Source organism: Macaca mulatta, chromosome 2, assembly GCF_049350105.2.
Source record: "Macaca mulatta isolate MMU2019108-1 chromosome 2, T2T-MMU8v2.0, whole genome shotgun sequence".
NCBI classification, from domain to species: domain Eukaryota; kingdom Metazoa; phylum Chordata; class Mammalia; order Primates; family Cercopithecidae; genus Macaca; species Macaca mulatta.
Window position 1 is genome coordinate 1,035,009 of NC_133407.1, and position 20,286 is coordinate 1,055,294.

The 20,286-nt window shown below is 43.3% G+C and overlaps 2 protein-coding genes and 1 non-coding gene across 36 annotated transcripts in view; 1 reads left to right on the forward strand and 2 right to left on the reverse strand.

Annotated features, from left to right (window-relative positions):
* The window catches only part of IQCG (IQ motif containing G), a 69,674-nt gene extending 58,134 nt beyond the window's left edge, over positions 1-11,540 (forward strand). For 8 of the 13 annotated variants that reach the window (XM_077991062.1, XM_077991064.1, XM_028843514.2 and 5 more), the window contains 3 exons: positions 7,328-7,459; positions 8,387-8,488; positions 10,197-11,540. In XM_077991062.1, coding sequence (XP_077847188.1) covers positions 7,328-7,459; positions 8,387-8,488; positions 10,197-10,331 — 369 coding nt within the window. In that variant the 3' untranslated portion in view covers positions 10,332-11,540. The remainder of the gene's footprint in view (positions 1-7,327; positions 7,460-8,386; positions 8,489-10,196) is intronic. The other 5 variants (XM_077991068.1, XM_077991070.1, XM_028843517.2 and 2 more) reach the window with 1 other exon arrangement.
* Positions 1-20,286, reverse strand: part of LRCH3 (leucine rich repeats and calponin homology domain containing 3) — a 118,623-nt gene that overhangs the window by 5,279 nt on the left and 93,058 nt on the right. For 6 of the 22 annotated variants that reach the window (XM_077991049.1, XM_015132635.3, XM_015132631.3 and 3 more), the window contains one exon: positions 16,666-19,593. The exons of 1 other annotated variant lie outside the window; for it this stretch is intronic. In XM_077991049.1, coding sequence (XP_077847175.1) covers positions 19,390-19,593 — 204 coding nt within the window. In that variant the 3' untranslated portion in view covers positions 16,666-19,389. Of the gene's footprint in view, positions 1-11,687; positions 14,074-14,251; positions 16,377-16,665; positions 19,594-20,286 lie in introns of those variants that run through there. 15 more of the 22 variants (XM_077991055.1, XM_077991051.1, XM_077991047.1 and 12 more) reach the window with 6 other exon arrangements.
* Positions 5,369-5,475, reverse strand: LOC114676496 (U6 spliceosomal RNA). The gene has a single exon (XR_003727568.1). It is a non-coding gene; the product is annotated as a U6 spliceosomal RNA (small nuclear RNA).

The window sequence follows — 20,286 nt, forward strand, 5'->3', positions numbered from 1 at the left end:
GTGTTGTGATCTAAGCCGCACCTCATTAGGGAACACTCCAAGCCCATAATTCTGTGGTTCATGCAGACTTGTAGAGGTATCACCTTGGTGGTCTTAGATAAGATCCAGAAGAATTTTCTGGATTGCCAGGGAGAGACGCTTGTTCTTTTTCCTTACTTTCTCCCAGAATCTCTCACTCTTTGCTGAGCTGCCTGGAGCTGAGAATGGGGTGACACAAGCCCCCTGGTGACCACCACCACTGCATCTGTGCTGGGTCAGACCTGAAGCCAGCACAGCACCTGGTCTCACCTAAGGCCTGCTGTAACCACTACCTGGCTACCGCCTATGTTTGCTCAAGGCCCTAGGACTCTACAATCAGCAGGTGGCAAAGTCAGCCAGGCTTGTGTCCTTCCCTTCAGAGTGGCGAGTCCCCCCAGGCTCTGGGCGGGTCTAGAGATGCTGTCTGGGAGCCAAGGGCTAGAGTCAAAAACCTTAGAAGTCTACCTTGTGCTCTAAGCTCCTGCAGCTAAGCTGGCCTTCAAGCCACAAGACAAAGTCCTTCCTACTCTTCCATCTGCTTTCCACATGCAGAGGAGCCTCTGCTCATGGCCATGACTACCACAGGCCCATGGAGAGTGCCACCAGGCTACTACTGATGTTCACCTAAAGGCCCAAGGACTCTTCAGTCAGCTTGTGGTGAATGCTGCCAGGCCTGGGACTTACTCTTCAGGGGAGTGGGCTACTCTCTTGCCCAGAGCAGGACCAGAAATACCATCCAAGAGTCAAAGCCTTGGGCCGGGGGTGGTGACTCACACCTATAATCCCAGCACTTTGGGAGGCTGAGGGGGGTGGATCACCTGAGGTCACAAGTTTGAGACCAACCTGGCTAACATGGTGAAACCCTGTCTCTACTAAAAATACAAACATTAGCCAGGCATCGTGGCAGGTGCCTGTAATGCCAGCTACTTGGAGGCTGAGGCAGGAGAATCGCTTGAACCCCAGAGGTGGAGGTTGCAGTGAGTCAAGATCATGCCACTGCACTCCAACCTGGGTAACAGAGTGAGACTCCATTTCAAAAAAATAAGCGTCAAGGCCTGAACTGGGGACTCCAAGAGCCTCTTGGTGCTCTACCCTACAGTAGTTGAGGTGGCACCTAAGGTGTAAGACAGTCCTCTTTTACTTTTTCCTCTGCTTTTCTCAAGCAGGAGTCTCTCACCATAGCCACTACCATGTCTTCGAAGCCAGCACATCTCAGAGTCTCGCCCAAGGCCCATGGTGTACCCCTGCGAATCACTGCTGGTGATTCAGGGCCCAGGGGCTCTTTCGTCAGTAGATGATGAATCCTGCCAGGACTGGGTCCTCCCTACAAGGCAGCGCGTTCCCTTCTGGCCCAAGGTGTGTCTAGAAATGCCACCCAGGAGCTAGGCCTGGAGTAGGGGCCTCATGACTCTGCCCATTGCCCTATTCTCCTGTGGCTGAGCTGGTATCCAAGATGCAAGACAAAGTCCTCTGTACTCTTCCCTCTCCTCAAACAGAAGAAGGGGAAGTCTCTTTTAGAGGCGAGCTGCACTGCCTGAGGTGGGGGGATGGGTGACACAAGCACTCCCTTAACCACCCCGGCTGTGTCTCACTAGGTCCCAAGTCCCCCAAGGCCACAGGCACCAGGACCAGGACTTGCCTAAGGGTTGTAGTCCTCATGGCCTAGACCCCCTTTTCAAGTATATTTAGGATCCCAGAGCAGTGTAGCCATGATGGTGAGGCTTGCTGGGACTCGGGTCCCACCCCTGGGCTGGGCGGTTCTCCTCTGGCTGGGGCTGGTCTCAATGCTCCCTCCATGGGTGGGCATCACCCAAGTTCAACCCTGTTTTGCTTTCCACCGTGACGGCAGCACCAGGTTCAATGCACAGTCACAGGCACCATGCCCTCCCTCCCACAGCTGCTCAGATGCCCACCCTGTGCCATGTGGCTGCTGCCAGGGGATGGAGGAGGGTGTCGTCAGCAATTCAAAACCGTCTTTCCTGCCCTCTTCATGCCTTTTCAGCAATACGAAGTTAAACCAGGTACTGCGATTGCTTAGCTGATTTTTGGTTCTTATGAAGGTGCGTTTTTGTATAGATAGTTGTCAAACCTAGCGTTCCTGGGTGGCAGGGGTAACTGTCAGTGGAGGCTTCTATTTGGCCATCTCGCTCTGTACTGCCTCTGCTTCCTTTTTATTAATTTTCATTTTTCTTTTTTTCCTTTTTATATCTTATCTCTCCCTTATTTTGTGTTGTCTTGTGGCATTCTTGGGTAAACATAAGATCAACACCATGGATTTTTAAATTTTTTAAATTTTTCTTTGAGACAGGGGAGCTCACTGTGTTGCCCAGGCTGGTCTTGAACTCCTGGGCTCAAGCAATCCTCCCACCTATAATGTGCTGGGATTATAGGCACATGCCACCACAGCCAGCCTCGACTTCCACTTTGTATTTATATATTCCACAAGTGAGATTAACCTATAGGTTTATTTTTTGGTGCTGCTTTGTGGCATTGCTGTCAGAGTTCTGCTAGCTTGGCAGCATGAATTGGAAGCTTTCCATCTTTTTATGCTCTGAAACCTAAAATACAAATAAAACAAACCAGATTATTATGATTTTATTTTTTTAGCTAATGCCTTCTTCAGTGAAAACATTATCTGGTCCCTGAAGCTTGATAAAATTCAATCATAAAGAATTTTGTCTGGTTATATTTAAGTGGAGCTATTCAACTGTAAAAAAAAATTGATCTTTTATCTCTTTTTGAGTCTTTTTTGTAACTTATGTTTTCCTAGAAAATAATCCATTTCATCTAAACACTGATTTCAAATTTATTAGCATAAAGCTATGCTCTATAGTTTTTTGTGTTTTTTTTACAATTTTAAAGTCCTTTATTTCTGTAGTAATGAAACCTTTTTCATTAATTTTTTTAAAAAGATGTGTCTTCTTTCCTTTTTTCTTACTGAAATTTGTTAAAGGTTTGACCATTTTATTGATCTTTATTAAAAAACCATCTGATACGGTTTGGTTCTGTGTCCCCACCCAAATCTCACCTTGAATTGTAATAGTCCCCATGTCAGGGGCATGTAGTTCTCTAGGTAGTTCATAGCTGGATTTTTTTTTAAGGGGAAAAATGTTTTTCTTTTCGAGGGTAGTACAATGGGCTCAATTTTTATGTCCCCCAAATCCATATGTTGAAATCCAAATTCCCAAGGTGATACAGGGTGAAACTCTAATGAATAAGATTAGTGCCCTTAGAAAGACACCCCAGAGAAATCCCTTGCCCATTCCGCCAAGTGAAGTCACAGCAAAAAGATGCAGTCTGGGAAGCAGGCATGGGGTTCGCCAGTGCCTTCATTTTGGACTTCCCAGCCTCCAGAACTGTGACGAATCAATTTGTTTATGAGCCGCCCAGGCTCTGGCATTCTGTTACAGCAGCTGGAATGGACTAAGACAAAAGGATTTACCCCAACTTACTTTTATTGTGATTTTTGATTTGTTTGTAATTAATTTTTCTACTTTATTTTGTTTCCTTCTTTTCTTGGATTGACAGAATTTTTCTTGTTCAATTTTTTGCCAAACTCTAGTTATTTGCATGCCATTCTCATAGTTTTGTAATATCTGCATACCACCTGTTACTTATTTTTTTTTTTTTTGAAATGGAGTTTCGCTCTTGTTGCCCAGGCTGAAGTGCCATGGCCTGATCTTGGCTCACTGCAACCTCCGCCTCCCAGGTTCAAGCATTTCTCCTGCCTCAGCCTCCCGAGTAGCTGGGATTACAGGCATGCACCACCACGCCTGGCTAATTTTTTGTATTTTTAGTAGAGACGGGGTTTCTCCATGTTGGTCAGGCTGGGTCAAACTCCCAACCTCAGGTGATCCACCCGCCTCGGCCTCCCAAAGTGCTGGCATTACAGGTTGAGCCACCGTGCCCAGCCATTTTTTTTTACTTTTTCATTTTTTTTTTTTTTCACAATGCATCCCAGTGGCAGTAATTAATATCTTCTCTCTCTCTCTCTTTTTTTTTTGAGACAGGGTCTTGTTCTGTCGCCCAGGCTGGAGTGCAATGGTGTGATCTCGGTTCACTGCAACCTCTGCATCCCGGACTCAAGTGATCCTCTTGCCTCAGCCTCCCAAGTAGCTGGAACTACACGTGCATGCTACTGTGCCAGGCTAATTTTCCTATTTTTTGTAGCGATGGGGTTTTGCCACGTTGCCAAGGCTGATCTCAGATTCCCGGACTCAAGTAATCCATGTGCTTGGCCCCCAAAGTGCTGGCTGGGATTAGAGCGTGAGCCACAGCACCTGGCCAATATTTTCTACCTAATTACTCACTTAAACAGATAAATCAATTCATTTAAAAGTAAGATTTTTATATCATTACTATAAAAGGAAAAACCAGTATCACCTTCCATAAATATAAGTCAGTATAAATAGGCTGGGCATGGTGCCTCACCCCTGTAATCCCTGCAATTTGGGAGGCTGAAGTGGGTTAATCGCTTGGGAGTTTGAGATCAGTCCGGGCAACATAATGAGACCATCACTACCAAAAGATACAAAAAAAAGTAGCCTGACATGGGGTTGCACACCTGTAGTCCCAGCAGCTCTGGAGGCTGTGATGAGAGGATGACTTGAGCCCTGGAGGTGGAGGCTGTAGTGAACTAAGATTGTGCCATCGTACTCCAGCCTGGGTGACAGATCCAGACCTTATCTCAAAGTAAATAAATAAATAAAATAACTTAAATAGAATTACAAAAAATACCAAATGATGTTATTACCTTGTAGCCAGAGCTTTTTGCCTGTCTGGAGCCTGTTCCCTCTTATTTATTTATTTTTTATTTAAGTGTTAACAAGAGTAAGAAAGAGAAGACGTAGAGATGTGATAGTATCAAACTGACATGTTGCTCTAACATAATCAGAATTTTTTTTTTAAGAGACTGGGTCTCATTCCATTGCCCAGGCTAGAGTGCAGTGGCGTAATCATGCTCACTGCACCCTCAAATCCTGGAATGAAGTAATCACCCTGCCTCGGCCCTGAGTAGCTGGGACCACAGCAGCTACCACATCTGGCTTTTTAAAAAACATTTTGTAGAGATGGGGTCTCACTATGTTGCTCAGGGGGGGCCTCAAACTCCTGGCCTCAAGCAGTCCTCCCACCTCTGCCTTCCAAACCGCTGGGATTATAGGCACAGGCCACCCCACTCAGTGTAATCACAATGATTAACTATAGCCATGTTTTAAAAACATTCTATGCCACGTGCCACCTGAGGAACCTGTCCATGTCTCACTCTTGAGGTGCATCGTCCAGGAGTCTGAAAGTTACATAGTTCTGTTCTTTAGGGGTAACCTTTAAATTTTTTGTTTCTAGCAAGTACACAAATATGGAATGCTTCACGAATTTATGTGTCACTCCTGCGCAGGGGCCATGCTAATCATCTCTGTGTTGTTCCAATTTTGGTATATATGTTACTGAAGTGAGCACAACTCTTAAAATTTTAACATATATTTTTATACTTTTAAAATTTCTCTGTCTAGAGTTATTCTTTTGCCTTTATTAAGGCAAAGACTTCACTTACCTCTTCTCTCCCTCTTCATCCCATGTTGAAATCATTTATTTTATATGTAAATATGTAAAGTGATAATATATATGCAGATATATATATATATGTGCATTGTGGGTGTACTTTACAAGGATTATCTTATTTCAGCATCACAACAACCCTCTGAGGTTCGTACTATTACTGTAATACTGTACTATTGGCCAGGTATAGTATTTTATATATGAGGGAACTAGAGGCTCAGAGAATTTAAGTAAACACTCTTTCAGTGCCACAGCTGTGCTCTTTCAACTGTGCTATCCTGCCTACTTTGGGATTTTAATTCTGAATTATGATTTATGATTAAAAAGTATCACATAGCTTAAATACATGTTTTACTGGTTCCCTTCCATTTCTTAATATATCATTTCTTAATATATCTCCTTCATTTTATTTTGCTACAGTAGTACATCCTTGAATAACTCTCTCAGAAAGATTGAGTATAGTCTTTCTTTCCCTTACATTTGAATGCTGGGTTGGCTATGTGTAGAATCTTTGATTCACATTCATTTTCTTTTCTTTTTTTTTTTTTTTTTTTTTTTTTTTTTTGATGGAGTCTTGCTCTGTCTCCCAGGCTGGAGTGCTGTGGTGCAATCTCGGCTCACTGCGAGCTCTGCCTCCCGGGTTCAAGCGATTCTCCTGCCTCAGCCTCCCGAGTAGCTGGGACTACAGGCACACGCCACCATGCCTGGCTTTTTTTTTTTTTCTTGTATTTTTAGTAGAGGCAGGGTTTCACCGTGTTAGCCAGGATGGTCTCGATCTCCTGACCCTGTGATCCGCCCACCTCAGCCTCCCAAAGTGCTGGGATTACAGGCGTGAGGCACCGCGCCAGGCCCTACATTAATTTTCTTTTAGAATTTTTTTTTTTTTTTTTGTAAGTAGAGATGGGGTTTCACCGTTTTAGCCAGGATGGTCTCGATCTCCTGACCTCGTGATCCGCCCGTCTCAGCCTCCCAATCTTTTAGAATTTTGAAGACATTGTATCCCTCCTGACTAGGATTTAGTGCTGTCAATCAAAGAGCTATCTGATGCTATTCCTTATCCTTAAGACTTTTCTACATGCCTTTTCTTTACTCTTCACTGCAGCTTCCCTTATCCAGACATCTAGATGACCCTCCTCCCCATTTTTTTTTTTTTTTTTTGAGACGGAGTTTCGCTCTCATTGCCCAGGCTGGAGTGCAGTGGCGCAATCTGGGATTACTGCAACCTCCGCCTCCTGGGTTCAAGTGATTCTCCTGCCTCAGCCTCCCACATAGCTGGGATTACAGGCATGCGCCACCACGCCTGGCTAATTTTGTGTTTTTAGTAGAGAGAGGGCTTCTCCATGTTGGTCAGACTGGTCTTGAACTCCCGACCTCAGGTGATCCGCCCACCTCGGCCTCCCAAAGTGATGGGATTACAGGTGTGAGCCACCGCACCTGGCCCTCTATTTTTAAATTGACTTACAAGTAAAATATGTAAGTACTTAGTGTATAGTTTGATGAGCATTTATGTATACACATTCATGTAACCACCACCCGGACAAAGATAGAGAGAACAGTTACAGCATCCCAAAGTCTCCCTCACACCCCATTCCCAATCAGAAATCCAACTCTCCACCCAGATAAGTAACTACTATTCTGACTTCTCTCACTATGGAAAGTTTTGCTTATTCTTGAAACTTATGTAAGTGGAATCATACAGTCTACAGTGTTTTGTGTCTGCTGAATGCCATGTTTTCGTGTTCTTTCCAAATAGAAACTTGAGGAGAGGCTAGAGTTCTGGATGGAGAAATATGATAAGGACACAGAAATGAAACAGAATGAACTAAATGCTCTCAAAGCCACAAAGGCCAGTGACTTAGCACACCTTCAAGACCTGGCAAAGACGGTAAGGAAGGAATTAGGGTGCTCACTGAGGAGGAAGTGGCAACTGAGCTACAGTAGCTGGGTATTGCTATTTTGAGTCAAAAGTAGAGGTGTGCTTATAAACCACGGGGATTCTTTTTAGATGCTGCTGTAACACTCACATAGTGCATACTCTGTCCCAGGTGCTAACCGCACAGCCCCTTGCGACAGATACTGTGATTATTCTTACTTTATGACCTCTGGAGACAGTCAGTGATGATTTCTAACAAGTTTGTGATTATAGTTTCATTATGGAATAAGTGCAGAACTTCCTAAATTTCTTTCAAAAGTCAGCTACTGCTGGGCATGGTGGTTCACACCTGTAATCCCAGCACTTTGGGAGGCCGAGGCAAGCAGATCACTTGAGATCAGGAGTTTGAGACAAGCCTGGGTAACATGGCAAAACCCCACCTCTACTAAAAATACAAAAATTAGCCATGCATGGTGGCACGCGGCTAATTCCAGCTACTCACGAGGCTGAGGCAGGAGAATCACTTGAACCGGGAGGCGGAGGTTGCAGTGAGCCCAGATTGCGTCACTGCGCTCCAGCCTGGGTGACAGAGTGAGACTCTGTCTCAAAACAAAAAAGACAGCTACTGTATATCTACATTCTCCCAAAGTTTTAAAAAAAATCCACATTGAGGTCATTGATCACACATTAATTCGTATTTCATTTTTTATGAAAGACAGAACTTAAATTTGAATTATTAAAACTGAAAAAGTTTTGGGAACAATTATAAAGTTAGTATGTGAGTATTTACAATCTAGGAATCTATTGCTTTTTTTCTTTGGTTTATCTTTAGATGGAGCATGTTTTATTTTGAAATTTTATATGAAAAGTGCAGGGCTGGCTGGGCTACAGCTTAGTCAAGAGAGTACTGTAATAAATGATGAATGTCTATCTTTGCAGATAAGAGAGTGTGAACAGGTCATCATTGAAGATCGTATAGAAAAGGAGAAGAGCAAGAATAAGATAGAACAGGATCTCTTGGAATTAAAGAGCGTCATAAAGGTAAAGAACCATAATCAGTATCTCGCCATAGCTGGCCTAACACTGAGGAACACAAAAGAATTTCTCATTCGTTATCAAACGCATCTCAGTATACCAAGGAACTGCAAATCTGAGAAGCATGGACTTTTGTTATTACTAGAATTTGCTGACACAGTCCATGGTGCAGGGAGACGGTTAACATAGAAAAGGACGTGCCCCCAGCTCTTCATCTGGAGAAAAAGAGGTGGTTAGCGGTGGAAGCAAAACCTAGGCCCAGAGACGAAATATAAGAATACTATGTCTAACCAAAACCAGCTCTTGACAGAATGATTCCTTTTAATATCCTCCTACTTCTTAAAATCCTGCTTATCCATCAGCCCAGACTATCTGCTTAGGTGGGGAGGATAAGCAGCAAGTTAGAAAAAAATAGAGATATTTTAGTTTTATATGAACTTGTGTATATCAGTGATGATGAAACTGGCAGGTCACAGATCACGTGAAATACTTGTAAGCAAAAACTGAAAGCAGCATCAGCTGGATGGAAACTGTCTGGAGGACAGCCCTTCTCTCTGCAGGCTGAGACCCTAGTGGGTAAACCGTAGTTTGGGTTGTATATTAGGGGTGAACTAAAAGTTTTATATTTACATTCTGCACAGGTATCCAAACCCAAAGTTGAGTTTTCCACAAGGAGTCAGATGTGTAAATAGCAAGAATTAATCCAGTTTCAATGGCGTTTCCCCATAAAACTTGTCAGTATTCCTGAATTTACAACAGACATGTTAAGAATGAGCTGAGGAGCATGTTTGCTTTCTTTTCACTAGTGGATTTGCTTCCAGTCTTTAGGGTTTAGTCTGACTTTAAAGCAGTGGAGACTGTATTGAGAACAACTGTTATTTAAAAACTAAGATATTCAAGAAAGCTTATCTGAATCTTTTTAAAAGTGCTAGGACAATTGATCTTTTCAGCAATCACTGAAGATATGAAATGCACAAGCCTATAAGACTCATCTAGACTTATCTGTGCTTTTTTTTTCCTTTTGAGACAGGATCTCACTTTGTCACTCAGGCTGGAGTGCAGTGGTGTAATCTCTGCTCACTACAACCTCTGCTTCCCGGGCTCAAGAGATCCTCCCGCCTCAGCCTCCCAAACAGCTGGGACTATAGGCACAAGCCGCCAGGCCTGGCTAATTTTTTTTTTCTTTTTTGTATTTTTGTAGAGATAGGGGCTTGTCATGTTGCCCAGGCTGGTCTTGAACCCTTGAGCTCAAAGTGATCTGCCCACCTCAGCCTCCTAAAGTGCTGGGATTACAGGCATGAGCCACCGCACCTGGCATTATCTGTGCGTTATTGGCCATTTGCTTTTGCCCTTGGCCCAGGTAACTAACATTCTTTTTGGTTCAAATAGCTGTTAGGTATGGGGAACCTGGACTTTCTTCAAGGAAAGCAGTATAAGGAAGTCAGATTTCTAAGGGTGAAGAAAAAATAGGCCAAATCCGATTCCTTTGATTTTTACTCCTTGAGAACTTCACTCTTGAGTCCATAGCTTAAGTTCCGGGTCCTGCACAACAGGAGAGCATCGCTATAGTGATTACGTCCCTGGCTACTTCCATGTCCTGGAGAGAGACTGTTTGTCAGACAGAAGTTACTTTATTCAACAGTCCCTTTATGTGGAAAGAATGCAGCTTGTCAGGCACACAATATGTTGTACTCACTCCCTTTATCTCTTCCAGCTCCAGGCCTGGTGGCGGGGCACTATGATACGGAGAGAAATTGGTGGTTTCAAGATGCCTAAAGACAAAGTTGATAGCAAGGATTCAAAAGGAAAAGGCAAAGGCAAGGACAAGAGGAGAGGCAAGAAGAAGTGACCAAGTTCTCTTCTGTCTTTTCCTCTGGTATTCTGGAGGTGGGAAGGACTTGAGAGAGTTAAGAAACACCTGGTACCATCAAAGATGACTCATCTACAGGTTGTTTCCTATTGAGACTTTCCCAGGGAAGCCTGATTTCACTCTGCCTGTTAATTTCACTCTGCCTGATTTCACTAGGTCTGATAATTTCATTGGGCCTGTTAATTGCTCTTGGCCTGTTAATTTCACTCTGCCTGATTTCACTAGGCCTGATAATTTCACTGGGCCTGTTAATTGCTCTTGGCCTGTTAATTTCACTCTGCCTGATTTCACTAGGCCTGATAATTTCATTGGGCCTGTTAATTGCTCTTGGCCTGTTAATTTCACTCTGCCTGTTACCTGGGTTTTCAAACCCTGATTTAGGATTATACCATTGACTTAGGGCTTCCTCATCTTGCTGGGAAGAGTTTCTGGTAGTCCTGTGAAGATTCATTGTTTCTTTTTCTCAGTGAACAAAGCAGTTCATTGGCTTACAGTGATGCATGGAAACTTCAGAAATTCCTGTAATGTCTGATTCTGATTTTACCCAATGTGTAGTGAAAAAAACTCTTATGAGCAAAAGTATTCAGTAGGAATTACAAGATGATGATGTTAGCTGTCCAGCATAATATATACACAGTAAAGTTTTAATAAATGTTGGTTCCTGCCTGCCTTTTAGATTTATCGTCACTCTGGTGTTTTTATTGGGGTGAAAATGGCATGGAACACATAACCAGTTATAAGCTGCTTCAGCAACTTTTCTAGGAAACAGGGATACAAATTATAAATACAAGCTAGAAATAGGATGTTAGGATATACAGCTTTACAAACTGTAAAGATGGGACACAGGTTCTCTGGAAGGCTGGTTTGGATATATTTTTGACAAGTGAAACACTAGGGCCAATACCTGCTTTGCTTACTCAACAGTCCCCACTTTATGGAGTGTTAAGATGAAAAGAAATAAGGTGTGTGAAAATACCTAACCTGTGCCTGGCAAATAGGAAAGCTGTCACTCTCCCTCTTCTAGAAAAAAAATGAGTCCACCAGATCATGCTTGCCGTGATGAGTCAAAACAATGCCTTGTGATGCTAAAGGTTTCCAAGAGAAAAGTTGTCCTAATGTATCACATACATTTCATGAATTAAGCCTTCTATCTACCTAACTCCAAATAAAGCAGTCTTGGTATCTGTACTTCCTTAAGAAAATCAACTTGATCTCAAAAGCCTGTCCTGAAGCCCCCTGTTTCCACTAACACTCCTTCTGGAAAGGAGATGCCCTTTCCTTAATTCACCTTTGCCAAGGGAATCACACCTCAGGTATGAACACTCTCCAGTCAGCTTTTATTACATGCCACTGAAGTGTTGGCTTTGATTTTAATGTCAACATATAAAGTGGCATACAGGCAATTTAAAATAACATACATGATACTGACATATTTATACTTAGAACTTATGCAATATATTTACAGACATACAAACATAGGACAATGTTTTACAAAATCTTCACTAATTACATGTTTACAACATTTTCAGAAATAAAACAGAATTTGCTGTAAACCATCTCACTGCACTGTGTATATAGAAAGGCTTCTGAATATCCACGTTTTCATTTCTACAACCATTTAAGTGCTTAGTTTTTACAAATTCATCAAACTTGTCAGCATAGTCACACATCATTAGTCACTGCTGAGCTGTAGAAAGTAAGAAAAATTGCAAACTCCTAGATTAGCTGTATTTTAAAAAGCTCTTCAGGAAAGTGATCTACTACTATGCTCTGTGTTCTAGCAGAATACAAAGGCCCCTCTTCCCATGGGTCGTTTCCAGACCTGGCTATTTTTACAAGAGAACACTGGAGTGCTAAACACAGATTACCAGTCTGAAATTGTGGGAAACTCCTGACAGAAAATCTCTGTAGGTGGCAAGGGCTCTGCTCAGGGGGGCTCTCAGCCACCGACACTGTCCGTGATGGGAAGGGCTCTGCTGGGGCGGCTCTGAGCTGCCGACACTGTGATGGGAAGGGCTCTGCTGGGGCGGCTCTCAGCCGCTGACACTGTCAGTGATGGGAAGGGCTCTGCTGGGGTGGTTCTCAGCCACTGACACCGTCAGTGATGGGAAGGGCTCTGCTGGGGCGGCTCTCAGCCGCTGACACTGTCAGTGACGGGAAGGGCTCTGCTGGGGCGGTTCTCAGCCGCTGACACTGTCAGTGACGGGAAGGGCTCTGCTGGGGCAGCTCTCAGCCCTCCGACACTGTCAGTGATGGGAAGGGCTCTGCTGGGGGTGCTGTCAGCCACTGACACTGTCAGTGATGGGAAGGGCTCTGCTGGGGCGGCTCTCAGCTGCCGACACTGTCAGTGACGGGAAGGGCTCTGCTGGGGGGCTCTCAGCCTCCAACAGTGTCAGTGATAGGAAGGGCTCTGCTTCAGGTCAGGGGAGCCGTTACAAGGTCATCTTCATCTTACACTGGAGTCAAGCGAAGCTAAATGTTAAACCAAATTGTGCTTTCCAATTTTTTAAAAAAAGGTACATACAAAATACTGAATACAAAATTCTCCCAACAAAAGCACCATGATTTGTTTTTGCATCTTGACACCAAAAAGAAATTCATACCTTCATACCTCTGCAGAGGGTCTGAAAAAAATTGGAAAAAAAAAAAAATTCAATGTATTTGATATTTTTCCTTCAATTATCAGCCAAAACTGCACCCAGTTTTTACTAACAATTCAAATACAAATCTCATTTAGTTTGATAAAAATACATTAATAAGGTTTCATAATATGTGCAAAATTTGAAATAAGCTGAAATTTCCATTTATTCCTATGGGAAAATTACTTGCAAACATGGCAAGTATTTCATTATGTAACATCTTCTAGAATTATTCCTTGCATAGTATGTTTTTGATTTTGTGGGGTTTTTTTTTTTCTGGAGACAGGAGTCTCGCTCTGTCACCCAGGCTGGAGGGCAGTGGTGCGATCTCGGCTCACTGCAACCTTCGCCTTCCAGGTTGAAGCGATTCTCCTGCCTCAGCCTCCTGAGTCACTGGATTACAGGCGTCTGCCACCACGCCCAGCTAATTTTTGTATTTTTAGTAGAGATGGGGATTCACCATGTTGGCCAGGCTGGCCTACATATGTTAAAAATAATCCTGTCATTTGCTGAGTGCCATGTCTGGTGGCATATAATTTGGAGACTATACTGAGGCTTAATGCTGACAAATACAGTTTAAAAATACACACAGCTAAATTCTAAAGTTATATAAGGGTCAGTGGGTCTGTTGGGAACTGTAAATATAATGAGGTCTGGCTCTAAGCACTTACATAAAGACATTTTACTTTCATTCTATAAGATTGGGCATTGACTTAGATGTTGTAAATTATACAATTTATTTTGAGATAGGGTCTCACTCTGTTGCCCAGGCTGGAGTGCAGTGGTGCAGCCATGACTCACTGTAGCTTCGACCTCCCAGGCTCAAGTGATCCTCCCACCTCAGCCTCCTGAGTAGCTGGGAGTACAGGCATGTGTCACCATGCCTGGCTTTCTTTTTTTTTCAATTTTTGGGGGACAGGGTCTTGCTATGTTGCCCAGGCTGCTCTCAAACTCCTGGGCTCAAGTGATCCTCCTGCCTCGGCCTCCCAAAGTGCTGGGATTACAGGCGTGAGCCACCGCGCCCAGGCCATTACACAATTTTAAACCTGGTCAAGTGGTAATGTTCTGATGAATCTGTTTCTCTGCAAGAACAAGGAAGAAAACATTACTTTGACCAGGTACTCAACATGATTTGATCCAAAGCTACTTTTAGATGCTACATTTACCTGATAAAAAGAGGAATAACATTATGTCCAAATGGATGCATTGGTAAAGAAAATCCAAAACAGTTAACAACTACAGAAACAAAATACATAACTAGTATCTTCCACTTACTTTATTTACTTGTTTTACAAAGGCAGTGAACACCAGAATATATCACCAACAACTAAGAGGGGTTCAAAATGCAGGGGAAGGAAAACCCAACTAGCTGAAACTGGAAGAAAAGCTCCTGTGTGGTGTTGAGAGCCCTTGGGCCCTTTTCCTCCACCCATAATTGAGTATATAAAGGCACTAGTGGTGGAGCCAGATGGGGCGCTTTTTTTTTTTTTTTTTTTGAGACGGAGTTTTGCTTTTGTTGCCCAGGCTGGGGTGCAATGGCACGATCTCGGCTCACTACAACCTCTGCCTCCTGGGTTCAAGTGATTCTCCTGCCTCAGCCTCCCGAGTAACTGGGATTACAGGCACGAGCCACCACACCTGGCTAATTTTGTATTTCTAGTAGAGACAAGGTTTCTCCATGTTGGTCAGGCTGTTCTCAAACTCCCAACTTCAGGTGATCTGCCCACTTCAGCCTCCCAAAGTGCTGAGATTACAGGCGTGAGCCACCACACACAGCTAGGAAGTTGTTTTTAAGATGCTGTAAGTGCTTTAATTCAGCCACAGAAACTGGCAGTTACCTGAAAGAAATATAAGAAACTAGGCTTTTCCGAGCTCGAAGTGTATGTGCTGTGACTGCAACGTGTCTGCAGGCCCAGGTGTCCGCGGAGCAGCGTGAGGAGGGTGAGGAGGGTGAGGAGGGTGGGGAGGGAGGCTCAGTGAGACCAAAGCAGGCGATGCACAGCAGTGTGCTATCAGCTTAAGGATTTGGAACCTGTGTCTACAGGGCTTGTTTCTAATGTCTAGATAACAGGATGACATAGAACCATCTTCTATGATGGACTGGGGTTGAAGGGAGGCCTAGAAGACTGACCTTAAATACAACTGTATCTGTTTCACTGTTTTACTATGCAAAATTTGGGCCAGGCCCAGTGGCTCACTCCAGTAATCTCAGCACTTTGGAAGGCCGAGGCAGGAGGATCACTTGAGCCCAGGAGTTTCAGACCAGCCTGGGCAACACAGCGAGACCCCAACTCTTAAAAAAAAAAAGACTATGCAAAATCTAGGCCTTCTATATTATTTTTGTTTTGTCTTTGACAGAATAGTCCAGCTCCTCATAATACAGCTTTTCATTTTAAATGTGGGTGAAAAAATGCAGTGGGGCCATTACCCTCCCCCACCAAACATACAAATATCTAGCTTTGAACAGTGGTTTCGGGCAGGCGCAGTGGCCACGCCTGTAATCCCAGCACTTTGGGAGGCCGAGGCGGGTGGATCACTTGCAGTCAGGAGTTTGAGACCAGTCTGGCCAGCATGGCAAAACCCCATCTCTACTAAAAATACAAAAAAGTAGCTGGGCGTGGTGGTGGGCACCTGTTGTCCCAGCTACTCGGGAGGCTGAGGCAAGAGAATCGCTTGAGCCCGGGAGGCGGAGCTTGCAGTGAGCCGAGATCGCGCCACTGCACTCCAGCCTGGTGACCGAACGGAACTCCTTCTCAAACAAAAACATGTGCAATGGTTGTTGAAAATGCAGATTCCTAGGCCTTACCCCAGACCTCCTGAATGTGAATCTGTATTTTAACAAACACTCCAGGAGATTCTAACGAACAACCAAGTTTAGAAACCAGCAGACCAGCTGTCTTGAGAGCAGGTAAAAACAACGGCACAGCATGCTTGTGCCTAACGCAGAAGATGTGCTTTCTGGTGTGTGAAATGAGCCTGCTCTCCAGGAAAACACAGCCAGGTCAGGTGTCGGGTTTTCAGTAACGAAAGAAGTTTCATCTGGGAAAACCAATGGTGTCTTTGTAAAAAAATTCAATGGAAATGGATATAACCTCCCCTAAAATGGAGAAATGATGCAAAATATTCCTGTTAGGAATCATGGAAACAGTCCCTTCTGAGAACACATAAGAGCTTTGTTTAAGCAGACAGCTGGCAGCAGCAATCACGTTGTCCTGTTCCTTGTTTTGGCCAGGCCAATGGCCCAAGGTCTTGGGAATCCTTAAACAGCAGATAACTGGTGCTGCTGTTGCTTGGGTGGGGCAAGTTCCAGGAGAGCCTGGACCGTCACTGCAACCTGGCTCAAACCTTTCTCTTCTAAAATGTGGAGAGGCAAACATAATTGCTCCTGAAATGGGACAACGCAACACACAAACAAAAAGAAAATCAATGAGTTTCACAGAACTGAAAGGAAAAAGCAAGCACTTCTCCCCTTCATAATAATCAATGAAGATAGGAAAATGTAGTACCTGGGACACCGACCTCAGTGGAAATCTGAGTGAGATACAGATGGTGACTGACGCTCACTGTCACTTTATTAATACAACTAAAAGTACATACAGATCATTTTCAAAATTGGGAAATTGACAAGTAGCGTATATTTATACATACAGCAGAGGAAAAACAGTACTGCAGTGTGAAAGCAACATCCTTTATTCTCTGATGAATAAAAGGCCAGTGCAGATCTATAAAATAGGAAATGTGAAAAATAGAAAAACAATTCCACGCTACCAGATGGCTCAAGACTGAAAGATTTACACTTTAGCAGAAAGCACTTTGTAAGTTCCCTACCACAGGAATGCAAGATAGTTTGAAAACATAACTCAGCCTGCATGAGTTCTACACTGTCTGCATGATAATCCTGACTATGAAAACCAGGGTTCCCAGGCCAGGCAGGGCAAGAAACTCAGTGTATCCTGAGCTCTTGAGATTTAGATGTGTTTGAGAAACTTCCCCCTAATTTGAATAATTCATGGAAGGGCCTGTCTGAATTAAAAATCTGAATTACAGAATTAAAAAGAAATAGTATTTGAAAATGTAAAGTATTTAATATCCTGGTATTTAACAGCCTGAATTATTCCAGGGAACTACTACCTAAGCTTAGGCAGGAATATGTTGATTACCAACATCTATAAAGTGTTTACAATGTTTGCTTAAGGAAGTTAAGTAATACATCGAGTGTGTGCGCATCATTAATTTGTTAGGTTAATCCTTTCTTGTGAGAGAAAAAGGCAAATCTTAAGAACAGCACTTATCACTGGCTTTCTGTTAAGAGTAAATATTCAGAAAGAAAAGAGATTGCTCTTACAAAGAACAGAATATAGAATTCTGGTTCCACAAAAAAAAGATTACACATGTTTGTTAAAGAAGACTAGTTTTTTTTTTTTTTTTGCTTTTCATTGAGACGACATTACTACGAAATTTTACAAAACCAGTTACAATAAAATATATAACAAGTATTTATTTTTGAGGCAGTTACTGGTACTTGTGCTTACTTTTTATTTAATACTTATCTTGATAAAATGAGGTAACTGTAATCTTTTGATCTAATAAAACTAGCAACTTTGTAGAAATACTGAGTGCAACTGCACGTCTAGATAAATTATTTTTAAAATGAACCTGCCGAGTGTTTTGTTTTGCTGTTGGAAGAGACATGCTTTCTCCAAGGCTGATTCCCTGATCTCTTCCGCTCAGTGGCGCCCTAGGACCTGTGCGGCCTGGTGTTTACACTCGGAGCCTGTGCTTTCTAGAGCACACTTACCTTCCAGCTGGGCTAGAGGGAGTGCTGTGTGTTCTCAAGAGAATGTACAATTACAGCCCCTAAACCATGAGAGCCTGTGTGTGTTTTAACAGGTGTTCCAACTCTGAGACATCTTAAAAATAAAACCAACCCAGCTCCCCAAAGTCTGAAAGGCACCTACTAACACAGAAAACTGAAGTTTTCATCATCACAGTGTTTAGTGTTTGAGCATTAACAGTGAACAGTCTTTTCACCTGTGAAAATAGCTGTCCCATTTCATATGGAAGAAAACCAAAGCAATGAGCCTCTCAGGCTGAATTCTACAACTGCATGTCGTGCTCCTCACAATCTCTCCTCCTACTTGAGTTCATTCTTTATCCCAATTTTGTTAACACAGTTCAGAAGTTTCCTGAATATTCAGAAACACGACTTATGAAATTAGAATCTAACCACAATTATAAAGTAGTTTCCAGCATTAATGTCTAGCAGCTAAACGCTAAGCATTCAGAAAGAACCAGACAGTATTCACTGCCTTGAGTACAGAACAGGGACTGCTGCCCTACTACTTCTCCTGCTACAGTTTCACTATTAAGAAGGTTAGAAATCACATAAATTCCAATTTTAAACAGAATGCTGGGAGTGAGTCTCAGTTACACATAACAAACACAGTCAATCTGGCCAGGTGCCCACCCTGAGAGGCCAGCTCCAGCCCATCTGCTCGTGTGCACCACGTGCAACGTATGGATTGGGCTCAGAATAGCAGTCTAGGAAATCCACGTGATCTTTAAACTGAACATTCTGACCAAACTAAAATTATTAAAACGACGGCCAATACCTTCCAAACGTCCAGACCGCAAATGCTTAGACGGACCTGTGCCTACCCACCAAGGGGGGATTCAGGGTTTCCGGACACAGTTCAAAGCAGAAATCTAAGTGACCGGGTCCTGCCAGAACCAGAAAAGGCACGATGATCTTCCTCATGAGCAGCTGCTGAAAAGGCTCAGTCACTCCACAATGTCAACACTTGTGCTGAGACATGGAAAAATGGCCAGATGGGGGTTGTACTGTGTGACTTGGAAATAAAGCTCTACCTGTCATATTCGTTTATGGGAAGAGAAACAAGGCCACAGGCCAGGAGAATATTCGTTTATGGGAAGAGAAACAAGGCCACAGGCCAGGAGAATATTCGTTTATGGGAAGAGAAACAAGGCCACAGGCCAGGAGAATGGGCGGATGGCCAGGAGAAAAAGATGCTGGTCTTTTACTCTTTGTCAGCAAAATGTCTGCTAATGCGACAAGTTCACGCCAGAGAACTTCATGCTAAGTTTTGTCTATAAAAGAAATTAATATTTTGTACTAAGTGATGTCTATATAAGAAATCAATATTTTCTGTTTGGTATTGTGAAGGTGTGTGGTTTGTGGCTTATGTATAAAGAACTTTTTGTGTAGGAGTGACGGGCTGCACATCTGCAAATGTAAGGAAAGGATTTGTCTCCTTTACCGGTGAGCTCTTTGAGGGCCAGCAGGGAGAAAAAGCACTTACATAAATAATTCTGAATGACAAACAAACCTCCTTTACCCAGCACAGGAATGAGGTGGAAAGTCACCGGAGTGCAATCTTTCAGCTAGAGGGGAAGAGCCAGTAATAAAGCATACAGAGAGTTAACATGACAGTACAGTAAAATGCCACAAAACCCAGAAGCTGGATAGAGAGACAGACAAAACTGGATTCTTCTGAGTGTGCCCCAAGAGAAAGTAGTGTTTCAACAGTTCTTTTAACGCTGAGGTTTAGCTGAAGGATGTCGGAAGGGGAACAAAGATTGTCCTGTCCAAAGTGTAAGCAGGAAAGGAAAACAGAAAAACAAAGTCAGTGGATCAGAAATGCAGATCTGAGTATAGAATTCAATATGATCATCTCAGTCATATTCACATATACACATCCTGTAACATTTTTACCTTGAGGAACAAAAATAAAACGCTGAAAACCCAAACTACAAAGAATCTTCTATATACTGAGCTTGATCTTACTACTAAATAGCAGAATAAAATTTGCGTGTTGGTGACTAGTCTGAACATTACGAATACAATACACAGGCTGGGCGCGGTGACTCACGCCTATAATCCCAGCACTTTGGAAGGCTGAGGTGGGCGGATTACGAAGTCAAGAGATCGAGACCATCCTGGCTAACACGGTGAAACCCCGTCTCTACTAAAAATACAGAAAGTGAGCTGGGCGCGGTGGCGGCGCCTGTAGTCCCAGCTACTCGGGAGGCTGAGGCAGGAGAATGGCGTGAACCCGGGAGGCAGAGCTTGCCGTGAGCTGAGATCGCACCACTGCACTCCAGCCTGGGTGACAGAGCGAGACTCCATCAAAAAAAAACAAAAATCAAAAAAACAAAAAACAAAACACCAATACAATACACAGAAGTGGATGTTGGTTTAGGGTCGTGTGAGGCCTGAGGGTAGTGAGGTGTGTGGGAAGCAACGTCTCTCCTGACTCATTCTCCTCTATTAAAAC